Genomic DNA, 12500 nt, shown 5'->3' with positions numbered 1-12500 from the left:
TCTACTCTACTCTACTCTATATTCTACTCTACTCTACTCTACTCTACTGTACTCTACTCTACTCTACTCTACTCTACTCTACTCTACTCTACTCTACTCTACGGTTTACGGTTTTCTACTCTACTCTACTCTACTCTACTCTACTCTGCTCTGCTCTACTCTACTCTACACTACACTACACTACACTACACTACACTACACTACACTACACTGCTCTACTCTACTCTACTCTACTCTACTCTACTGTACTCTACTACTCTACTCTACTCTACTCTACTCTACTCTGCTCTGCTCTACTCTACTCTACTCTACTCTACTCTACTCTACTCTACTCTACTCTACTCTACACTACACTACACTACACTACACTACACTACACTACACTACTCTACTCTACTCTACTCTACTCTACTCTACTCTACTCTACTCTACTCTACTCTACTCTACTCTACTCATGAGTTCGTAGAAGGTCTTTGTGTATGGTTTGTATTTGTGTATTATTACCTTTCCTTCGGGAAAAAAAATACACAAATACAAATACAATACAATGCTCTGCTCTACTCTACTCTACTCTACTCTACTCTACTCTACTCTACACTACACTACACTACACTACACTACACTACTCTACTCTACTCTACTCTGCTCTGCTCTGCTCTGCTCTACTCTACTCTACTCTACTCTGCTCTGCTCTGCTCTGCTCTGCTCTACTCTACTCTACTCTACTCTACACTACACTACACTACACTACTCTACTCTGCTCTACTCTACTCTACTACTCTGCTCTGCACTACTCTACTCTACTCTACTCTACTCTACTCTACTCTACTCTACTCTATTCATGAGTTCGTCAGGAAGTCGTGAGGACTGCAAGGGCATCATGGGGAAAAAAATACACAAATACAAAGATCCAAAAAATCAAAAAACAATTAAAAAAATGACAAGTCAGTTTCTGTCTCTTGTGCCATTGTTTATAGCTGTACATACTATATTAGGTTTATAGCAGCAGTGTGTGTGTGTGTGTGTGTGTGTGTGTGTGTGTGTGTGTGTGTGTGTGTGTGTGTGTGTGTGTGTGTGTGTGTGTGTGTGTGTGTGTGTGTGTGTGTGTGATTACTTGTCTCCTACGATGCCCAGGTTGATGGTCGGGTAGCCGTGCTCCTGTGTGTGTGTGTGTGTGTGTGTGTGTGTGTGTGTGTGTGTGTGTGTGTGTGTGTGTGTGTGTGTGTGTGTGTGTGTGTGTGTGTGTGTGTGTGTGTGTGTGTGTGTGTGTGTGTGATTACTTGTCTCCTACGATGCCCAGGTTGATGGTGGGGTATCCGTGCTCCTGTGTGTGTGTGTGTGTGTGTGTGTGTGTGTGTGTGTGTGTGTGTGTGTGTGTGTGTGTGTGTGTGTGTGTGTGTGATTACTTGTCTCCTACGATGCCCAGGTTGATGGTGGGGTAGCCGTGCTCCTGTGTGTGTGTGTGTGTGTGTGTGTGTGTGTGTGTGTGTGTGTGTGTGTGTGTGATTACTTGTCTCCTACGATGCCCAGGTTGATGGTGGGGTACCCGTGCTCCTGTGTGTGTGTGTGTGTGTGTGTGTGTGTGTGTGTGTGTGTGTGTGTGTGTGTGTGTGTGTGTGTGTGTGTGTGATTACTTGTCTCCGATGATGCCCAGGTTGATGGTGGGGTATCTGCTCCTGTGTGTGTGTGTGTGTGTGTGTGTGTGTGTGTGTGTGTGTGTGTGTGTGTGTGTGTGTGTGTGTGTGTGTGTGTGTGTGTGTGTGTGTGTGTGTATTTACTTGTCTCCTACGATGCCCAGGTTGATGGTGGGGTACCCGTGCTCCTGTGTGTGTGTGTGTGTGTGTGTGTGTGTGTGTGTGTGTGTGTGTGTGTGTGTGTGTGTGTGTGTGTGTGTGTGTGTGTGTGTGTGTGTGTGTGTGTGTGTGTGTGTGTGTGTGTGTGTGATTACTTGTCCCCTACGATGCCCAGGTTGATGGTGGGGTACCTGTGCTCCTGTGTGTGTGTGTGTATGTGTGTGTGTGTGTGTGTGTGTGTGTGTGTGTGTGTGTGTGTGTGTGTGTGTGTGTGTGTGTGTGATTACTTGTCTCCTACGATGCCCAGGTTGATGGTGGGGTATCCGTGCTCCTGGATGGTTGCCAAGAGAGTTGATCGGTTGCTGTCGCGGATTTTACCAGGATGGAGATCATCCTCAGGATTCAGCAGCTACACACACACACACACACACACACACACACACACACACACACACACATACATGTGTACACACACACACACACACACACATACATGTGTATACACACACACACACACACACACACACACACACACACACACACACACACACACACACACACACACACACACACACACACACACACTCATACACATACATGTGTACACACACACACACACACACACACACACACACACACACACACACACACACACACACACACACACACACACACACACACACACACACACACATGTCCACGCATGCACGCCAACATAAACACATGCATTATATTCTGTGGTAATAAAGCAATCACATCAGTCTCTTACAGTTGTCTTTGTTACATGATAAACTCTCCACTCCAGTGATGCCTACAGTAACCAGTGACCAATCACTATTCTACTAAATCCTATTGTATTACATCATACAGTAACCAGTGACCAATCACTATTCTACTAAATCCTATTGTATTACATCATACAGTAACCAGTGACCAATCACTATTCTACTAAATCCTATTGTATTACATCATACAGTAACCAGTGACCAATCACTATTCTATTCTACTATATTATATTACATCATACAGTGACCAGTGACCAATCACTATTCTAGTATATTATATCCTATTATATTACATCATACAGTGACCAGTGACCAATCACTATTCTATTCTACTATATTATATTACATCATACAGTAACCAGTGACCAATCACTATTCTATTCTACTATATTATATTACATCATACAGTAACCAGTGACCAATCACTATTCTATTCTACTATATTATATATCCCATTGTATTACATCATACAGTAACCAGTGACCAATCACTATTCTACTATATCCTGTTGTATTACATCCTATCATATTCTGTTCTTTTCTGTTGTGTTTTCCTCTAGTACAGGGTTTCCCAAACTGTGGTGCGTGCACCCCTGGGGGTGCGCGGCCTGTCACCAGGGGGTGCGCGAGCTGAATAGAGCAATGGTGGATATGTGTGCTTTTTTTTTAATCCAGCATTAATGAGCGTCAGGTAGTTTTAATTGTTTGATGAATTGAAAGTGTAATTTATAACTCATAGACTTGTCATGCAATAAGTTCCATTGTAATGATGGCAGAAAAAAACGTCTGATTGGAAATCAGGATTACCCAAAATGTGCGGTGGTGCAACATTCGCTTAGGGGGTGCGCGAACCACATTGAAATGTGAAAAGGGGAGCGCAGGGAAAAAAGTTTGGGAACGGCTGCTCTAATATATTGTAGTGCTTCTCATCTAGTGTCCTCCTACTGTAAAGAGATACTCATCTGTCTTCTTCTTCCACTCTTACCTCGTGTCCACCACATGAGGGCGCCAGTGCTCTCACCTCGTTTCCTGTGAATCACATGTGGGTGCCAGCGCCTGTTCTATTCTATTCTATTCTATTCTATTCTATTCTATTCTATTCTATTCTATTCTACACTATATTCGCCAGAGCTCTCACCTCGTTTCCTGTGGATACGACGGCCACCACATAAGATCGCCAGTGCCTATTCTGTTCTATTCTGTTCTATTCTATTCTATTCTATTCTATTCCATTCCATATTGTGCTCTATTCTATGCTATATTTCCCAGTGCTCTCCCCTCGTTTCCACCACACCACATAAGGGCGCTAGTGCTATTCTATCACATTGTGTTCTGTTCTGATGTCCTCATTTCCACCACACCACCAGAGGGCGCCAGTGAGTTCTCACCTCGTTTCCTGTGGACATGACGGCCACCACGGGGAACTTGTGCACCTCCACCTCCGTGACGCCCACGGTGGCCAGCAGCCCGATCTCCGACGGGCCCATGTGGGTTCCCTTGGCGAGCACGCACTCGCCTCGCTTAATGTCGTGACCTATAGGCCTAATACAGAAGAGCCATGTTATAATCTCTATAGGGCCCATGTGGGTTCCCTTGGCCAGCACACACTCGCCTCGCTTTATATCGTGACCTATGGGCCTATAAGGACACACAAGAGCCATGTTACACTTTATATCGTGACCTATGGGCCTAGTGGGGGACACACAAGAGAAACATTATGATATTCTATTGGCCAACACGCACTCCCCTCGCTTTATATCGTGACCTATGGGCCTATAAGGACACACAAGAGCCATGTTACACTTTATATCGTGACTTATAGGCTTAATAGCGGACACACACAAGAGAAGAGCCATGTTACTATTTACACTCTCTACGCTTAATATCGTGACCTATAGGCCTATAAGGACACACACAACATTACTATTCACACTCCCTTTATATCGTGACCTATAGGCCTACACGGACACACACAAGAGCCATGTTACTATTTACACTCCCCACGCTTTATATCGTGACCTATAGGCCTATAAGGACACACGAAGAGCCATGTCATAATCTCTATAGGGGCCAAGTAGGTGCCAGCATGACCTATAGGCCTAATAGGGGATACACAGAACAGCCATGTTACGATTCCCACTCCCCACGCTTAATATCGTGACCTATAGGCCTAATAGCGGACACACACAAGAGTTTTATGTCCAACGGTTTCATGTAACAATGTTGATTGGTTGAAAAGTGATGGGTGGACACTTGGGGCTTTGATTGGTTGAAAAGTGATGGGTGGACACTTGGGGCTTTGATTGTATATATTGTGGGCACCTGCTGGGTGAAATGTTTGCCGACACTGAAGAAGGTTAAACCCCAAAACGTCTGATGGGTAATAAACTACAACACTTGGAGTGCTGTCCTGCTCTTTATTTAGTGTAGTGTAATAAAATGCATACCTGAAGTCCTGCAGTGTAGTGTAGTGTAGTTGTGCATCCTTGGTAGTGTAGTGTAGTGTAGTGTAATGTAGTGTAGTGTAGTGTAGTATAGTGTAGTGTAGTGTAATGTAGTGTTGCATGCTGGGTAGTGTAGTGTAATGTAGTGTAGTGTAGTGTAGTGTAGTGTAGTGTAGTGTAGTGTAGTGTAATGTAGTGTTGCATGCTGGGTAGTGTAGTGTAATGTAATGCATACCTGATGTCCTGGCCCGGGCGTGCCTGCACCAAGATACGAACCTCCAGCTCCTCTGTGCCCTGAGTACAACACACACACACACGCACACGCACACACACATACACGCACACACACACACACACACACACACACACACACACACACACACACACACACACACACACACACACACACACACACACACACACACACACACACACACACACACACACACATACGGACGCACACATAATCATGTTGGATTTCTCATTTTCTCCCTGTATACTAAACACACACCCTGTACATTGTATTTTGCATAATGTGGTTTCAAAACATTAAAGAAAAGAACAGAGAGGCGGATACTAAACAAATGAATGTTGCTGGTACGGCAGGTCTCTGAAAAGGGGAAGGGGGGAAGGAGAGGGGACTAGGGAACTAGGGGACAAGGAAAGGGGACTAGGGAACTAGGGGACAAGGAAAGGGGACTAGCGGGCTACGAGGGAACTGGGAAATCACAGCCTCTGAGCATTGAACACAGCCACCATCTTTTTGAGAGGTCATTGGGAAAAGCCATTGGGGGGAAATGTTCTCCACTGCTCTTAGATGAATCATTACCTACCACCTGACGTAGAATTAAACTGAGATTAACTGTTTTAAGTGTATCAAGTCTTGGGACTGATGCTGTTTCGTGAATGCTACAGTTGTCACAGTGGTACATTCAATTCAGAGGGAGAAGAGACAGGACTTAAGCCAGTGCAGCCTGAGCAAACAGTAAACTTCAATACTAGGCCCACTGATGGGCCAGAAAGGTATTCCAAGTGGGCCTTGAACTCATTTTCGGAAAAAAACATAAAAAATAAAATATATTTGTGTGTTGCTGTTGACCATTTGAGTTTAATTGTTCATTGGGTCAGAGATGGGCCCCGAACAGAAGTGAAGTGAAGTTTCAAGTGTCCCCAAGTTGGAATAGGTTGGGAACCTCTGCTGTAGGTCTATGGGTTGGGAACCCCTGCTGTATGTCTATGGGAACCCCCATAATCCTGTTGTGGACAGTCTAAATGTGCTTGGGCAGGGATTACAACACCTCAGAATATCCCGCCATTCTAATCCATGCCACATATTCATGGTGGAATGACATGAAGAGTTCAGATGCAAAACCCCCTAAGTGCCTTTTCGGAAAATAATCTTATTTCATTTTTATTTAATACAAAGCTATCAAAATGGCATATTTTTGTATTTTATTTATGTAATATAACTATTTATATGTATTATCAAGTACATGAATGTAAACCAAACCAACAACGGGGTTCTCTAAAAATACAGAAGTGCAGGTCTTCAGAAATGGAGTTAGGGGGTTTTGCATCTGAACTCTTCACATCTCCTTCCAGATTAGCTACTCCAAAGAGGTTGTTTTATACATTACATTATATTACATTACACTTAGCTGACACTTTCTGTCCAAAGCGACTTATATTACAGGTATTTATTTAAAGGGTATTGGTTACAGTCCCTGGAGCAGTGTATGGCCAGGTGCCTTGCTCAAGGGCACCTCAGCCATGGAGTGAGGATGGAGTGGAAGGGTGAGATTTGAACCTGCAACCCTCTGATTCAACGCCCAACTCCATAACCACTAGGGCAGTGGTTCCCAACCTTTTTCTTAAGGGACCCATGTTTTTACTATTGTAAGCTTTGGTGACCCAACCACGCAAGCGCCCGCACGAGACGGAGTCACAAGATGCCCTCCGTTTCCTGCGTAAACTTATTTTAGTTATTTTATTCCTCAATTCGTCTTTGGTCAAATATAGAATAAATGTTTAATGAAGCACTTACAATTTGTTGCGTTTATGCATTTATTAGTTAAATGCTTTGTCTTTTATTCAACATGGGCTAGGCCTATATATATTTAAAACGAAACCCCTTAAAATCAAGAGGGCTCCGCGACCCCCTGTGGATCTTTGGCGACCCATAAGGGGGGTCCCGACCCATAGGTTGGGAACCACTGCACTAGGGTACGGCTGCCACTGAACAACATTGTGATCAAAGGAAGGCTTTCGATTAAGTCGATGGGCATTAGCTACGTAAAACAACAATAGGCTGTCTAGCATACACAGTGGCAAGTGACGTTTATGGGCATTGTTAACAGGCTGCCAAATCAATCTGTCCACGTTGGCTTAGAGCGTATAAACTACTCACAGTGATAAACAAAAACGGACTTTTATAAGACAGGTCAAAACTTGCTGAGTGCTTAGAAATGTACATATATAAATTTATTTTTTACGCAGATTGAAATTACAAGCAATAGGAGCAACAGCAACAGACACCTGCCTGACCCATGATGTACAAGTACAGCACTAGTGTGTCTAGTGGCCACATCGGAGACCTTTGAGTGGTCTTTTTCAACTGTGGTCAATCTTCCGCCATCTTTTGTTGCTAAAAAATGACAAAGCTCTACGTTTGGCAAAGTTGTGGAGGGTGGTAGTGGTGGTGGTGGTGATTGTGGTGGTAGTGGTGGTGGTGGTGGAGGGGGAGGGGGTAGCTAAAAAGCTGTCGAAAGCCACTATGCAAAACAAAAAAAAACCTACGACATCGGTGGCCGGATCGGTCAAACACCACTGGTCAGCCGCTGACTGCAAGGCCCCCCAGCGGTCGCGTTCAGGGTAGGGGGTGGGGCGGTGCCGCGAGTTGGGAAAATGGAAAAAAGGATTACAAATCCACGTAGTTACATCCAAATCCATTGTACTGCACGTACGTACATCCTTCAAGATCTGCCTGTTAAAATGCCACATGTGTATGTGTGTGTGTGTGTGTGTGTGTGTGTGTGTGTGTGTGTGTGTGTGTGTGTGTGTGTGTGTGTGTGTGTGTGTGTGTGTCTGTGTGTGTATGTGTGTGTGTGTGTGTGTGTGTGTCTGTGTGTGTGTGTGTCTGTGCATCAGTGAGTTCAATAGGTATTATGTGTCTGGTTTTCTGTTTAATGCGTTGGCATGTTAGATGCAAAGGATCACCATGCCAAGGTGGAGCTAAATCAATGGTAAATAAGCAAATCAAGTCAATGATTATTCAGACGGTAACTGTTATCATAATAGAGTGGAAAACCAAGTAAAATAATGAGGAAAACATCATTTCGCTGCTTTTTCTTCCATGTCATTGTATCAGATTGTGTATCAGATGTGGCTCGTTTGATAAGCTGCAATAAATCCAGCAGGTTTCATAACTCTGGCAGCCACAGTGGCAATGTCAACAACCTAAGGGGAGGAGACCAGGGAGGGGTGGGGGGAGGGGGGGGGTAGTGGTGGTGGGGGGAGGGAGGAGTGTGGGGGGGGGGGGGGGGGGGGGGTTTGCATCTATAACTTTTCGTGCATGACACTGCAGGAAGAAAGAAAGAAAGAATGAAAGAAAGAAAGAAAGTACACGGGCTGACATCGAGCAGCTCTCCCCGTATTAAGTACACGGCAGACATCGACCAGCTCTGGCCATATAAAACTTCATATTTATGGACTGAGTATTGGAAAATCTCTGAGCAGGTTCTTTTGCTCTGCCGCCAATATTACCGCAGACCTGTGCCAAACCTGTTTGCTTTACAAGGGTAATGTGCCGGCGTGCGCAGGACTAAGCATCCCTACGAGGCCTCTCCATAACACTTGGCCTGCTGAGAGCAGCGATATTAACACCATGTAGAAACACCATATTGATACGTCCTCTAGAAACACCATGTTGATACGTCCTCTAGAAACACCATATTGATACGTCCGTGACAGCAAAGTACTCTTGGTAATGAAATGGTAGCTACCGTTTAGTGTCTACGTACAATGTTCTCATCATAGCTGATGCCAATACAGAGGCCAGCTGGGGCCACCAGCAGAAATTCAAAGTCTGGGATGTTTGAAACAAACTGCCACACTGTAGTTTAAAGTGTGAGCTGTAGTTGACCTTCTAGTGGCTACCTGCTTAGCCTGGTGACCATATTATAACCCTAGCCTAGAGTTGCACGATTATGGAAAAAATCATAATCAAGATTATTTTGGTCAAAATTGTAATCACGATTATTAATCACGATTATTGATTTTTTTGCAGATTTTTTTTGAAAATTATAACAATATGAAATATATCCAAGAATGAATTATATACTGGATGAGCAAAATAAAATGAATTGTAATAATTATGTGAAGGCAATAGCATGAAACTTAGGTGGACAGATTTCTGGACAGAAACACCAGCCTGTCAGTATGTTCTGGCTTCAAGGACGCTCTGAAAGGTAGGTCACTATTGCCACGAGTAAATCACGATTGTAATCACGACTTCGATTTCACGATTTTATCACAATTTTCGATTATTTTTGATTAATTGTGCAGCCCTAGCGTAGCCTATAGCCTACTGCTTTATATCCCCAACAAGGACATGGAGATAATCAGCATTAGTGATGACTGACTTTCCAATGGGGCCACACACAGTACTGACCGCACGCACACACACATGCTGGCACCCACTCACGCACGCACACACACACGCACCCACACTCACACACACACACACACACACACACACACACACACACACAGTACTGACCGCACGCACACACACACACACACACACACACACACACACACACACACACACACACAGTACTGACCGCACGCACACACACACACACACACACACACACACACACACACACACACACCTGCACACACACACACACACACTCACCGCACACACCTGCACACATACACACACACACACACACACACACACACACACACACACACACACACATACACACACAGTACTGACCGCACATACACACACACACACACACACACACACAGTACTGAACACAGGCACCAACCCATACACACATACGTGTACACACACACACACACGCACACACACAGAGTGGTTAATACTGCCACAAAAACACAAAGCATCAAAAATTTAGGATGAACGCCACATCAACCGCTCAACCACTTGACCGGTGCGGTGTTTCTTCGTTGACGCGGTCACAAAGCCGCACCCTCCTGTTTGGTGCTGTGCTGCACTGTGCTGCACTGTGCTGGGTGTCGGGGATCAGCTGTGTCACGTTGTGTTGTGTCATCTGTGGTCGTGTGGTCATACGCTCATGTGGAGGAGGAGGAAGAGGAGGAGGAGGAGGAGGAGCATGATAAAGAAGTGGGAGGGGCTTATCTGGGGGTCGACTCACGTCCTCGGACTCGCGCAGCAGCTCGGTGTCCTCCACCTGCACCACGGCGTCGGCGCCGCACGGGATCGGAGCGCCCGTCGTCACGCGCATCGCCTGGCCCGGCATCACCGTGTGGGTCGGCTGCAGGAGAGGAGGCAGGAGAGGCAGGCAGATTACATCACATCACATCACTACACTACACTACACTACATTACACTTAGGAGGGGACAGGAGAGGAGGCAGGAGAGGAGGCAGGCAGATTACATTACATCACATCACATTACATTACATACACATTACATCACATCACATCACATCACATCACATCACATCACATCACATCACATCACATCACATCACATCACATCACATCACATCACATCACATCACATCACATCACATCACATTACATTACATACACATTACATCACATTACATCACATCACATCACATTACACTTAGGAGGGGACAGGAGAGGAGGAGAGGAGAGCAGAGGAGAGAAGAGGAGAGGAGAGGAGAGGACAGGAGAGAAGAGGAGAGGAGAGGAGAGGAGAGGAGAGGGGCTCCATTTCTCAAAAGCATTGTTGCAATCCAGTTGGGAATTTAATGCACGTTTTGTTAAAATCAAAAGTTCATGAGAAGCGTAATGAAATTTGACATGCCCTAATAAACCACCTGCCTTCTATACTCTGCTGTGGAATTTCTGTGAAATTTTAGCCCAACGAGATTAGGTACGTCCCTTAATTAACCTGTTACGGCTGTATGTTTTGTGATTGTATGTTCCCAGTGCTTTCCCTCCAATTATCTCCAACTAGGTGACTGGGAGTGGCTTAATTGGCAGCACCTGACCCTTCAATCAAGCCCTATCCAGCTGCTCAGGGGAGGCTTAAAGGGGTATGCCACTATTTTGGGGCTTAATACAGTTAAAATCGTTGGCTGGAGTTTATAAAGGTGGTAAAGTGTCTTATTTTTCATGTTAAGCGTTGTCTTGCTGTAAGACAAGTTAAAAGAGGGAATATGTCGCTAAGCTAGTGAAAGTCAATGTGAAAGGCATTGTAGCATGCTACACGGATACATTGACTTTCACTAGCTTAGCGACATATTCCCTCTTTTAACTTGTCTTACAGCAAGACAACGGCTTACATGAAAAATAAGACACTTTACCACCTTTATAAACCCCAGCCAACGATTTTAACTGTATTAAGCCCCAAAATAGTGGCATACCCCTTTAACTTGTTGCAACCAAAGAAACTCAACAGAAGAACAGTCTCTTGGGGGGAAATGCATTGGCCACGGTGTAGTACGGGGGCGTTGCCTGAGGACACGAGTGGATGAAAAATTAACTCCCTTGCGCATGGTCATTGGTCAGTGGGTGCGATGGATACAATTTTCGTACTCCCTTGCACATGGTCAGTGGGGGCGACACCATGATGGATAATTTGTGGCCAATTAACGGCAGCTGTTGGTGAGCAGTAATTGCTGGGGGTAATTAAGGACAGCTGACAGACATTCACGCTGTCCTATAACCTGTTCCACAGTGAATAACATTTCCGTACTCCCCTCGCCATCATTTCGTACTACGCTGTTATGACGTGAGTAAGCCCTCTTGTCTCAAGCCTCTTTGGTTGCAACTACTGGCTGTTGCCTCTCCAGCCTTGGGATTGTTCTGTTTGTGTATGACTTGGAGTTTGTGTTTCTTTATGTTTGATTAATGTCCTTGTTAATTTGCACAATTAAAATCCCACTGGTTAGGCGATATTTTTAAAAGGGGTTGTGCTATTTTTAAAGGTTAAGATTGGTTGCAGCATTTATTCTCCACTCACCTGTCTCCAGGCAGAACTTGCTTTCTCGCTCGCACCCACCACCTCCCCACTCGCCTCCCTGCCACTGATGTTCGATCAATTTGTCAGGAGTTCTGCTCTTGCTCTCTCGCCATCATTGGCCGGGTAGCAGTCCCCTCAAACCTCACACATATCTGCCTGAGCTGTCAGTGGCGCTCTGTACTACGGACCTCAAGAATATTTATGCATACTCATTTAAGGGCAGTCATGGGAAAGCGGTTAGGGTGTCAGACTCGTATCCCAAAGGTTAC

General features: G+C 45.0%; 1 protein-coding gene across 1 annotated transcript in view; it reads right to left on the bottom strand.

Annotated features, from left to right (window-relative positions):
• LOC134468296 (gephyrin-like) overlaps nucleotides 1–12500 on the bottom strand; it is a 143254-nt gene that overhangs the window by 12943 nt on the left and 117811 nt on the right. The window contains exons 16-19 of the mRNA XM_063222236.1: nucleotides 10430–10549; nucleotides 5257–5315; nucleotides 3966–4119; nucleotides 2081–2202 (exon numbers count right to left, since the gene is read on the bottom strand). Of these exons, the coding sequence (XP_063078306.1) occupies nucleotides 2081–2202; nucleotides 3966–4119; nucleotides 5257–5315; nucleotides 10430–10549 (455 nt within the window). The remainder of the gene's footprint in view (nucleotides 1–2080; nucleotides 2203–3965; nucleotides 4120–5256; nucleotides 5316–10429; nucleotides 10550–12500) is intronic.

This window comes from Engraulis encrasicolus, chromosome 18 (assembly GCF_034702125.1).
Source record: "Engraulis encrasicolus isolate BLACKSEA-1 chromosome 18, IST_EnEncr_1.0, whole genome shotgun sequence".
NCBI classification, from domain to species: domain Eukaryota; kingdom Metazoa; phylum Chordata; class Actinopteri; order Clupeiformes; family Engraulidae; genus Engraulis; species Engraulis encrasicolus.
The sequence above is the reverse complement of the archived record's forward strand: the minus strand, read 5'-3'. Positions and strand labels throughout refer to the sequence as shown.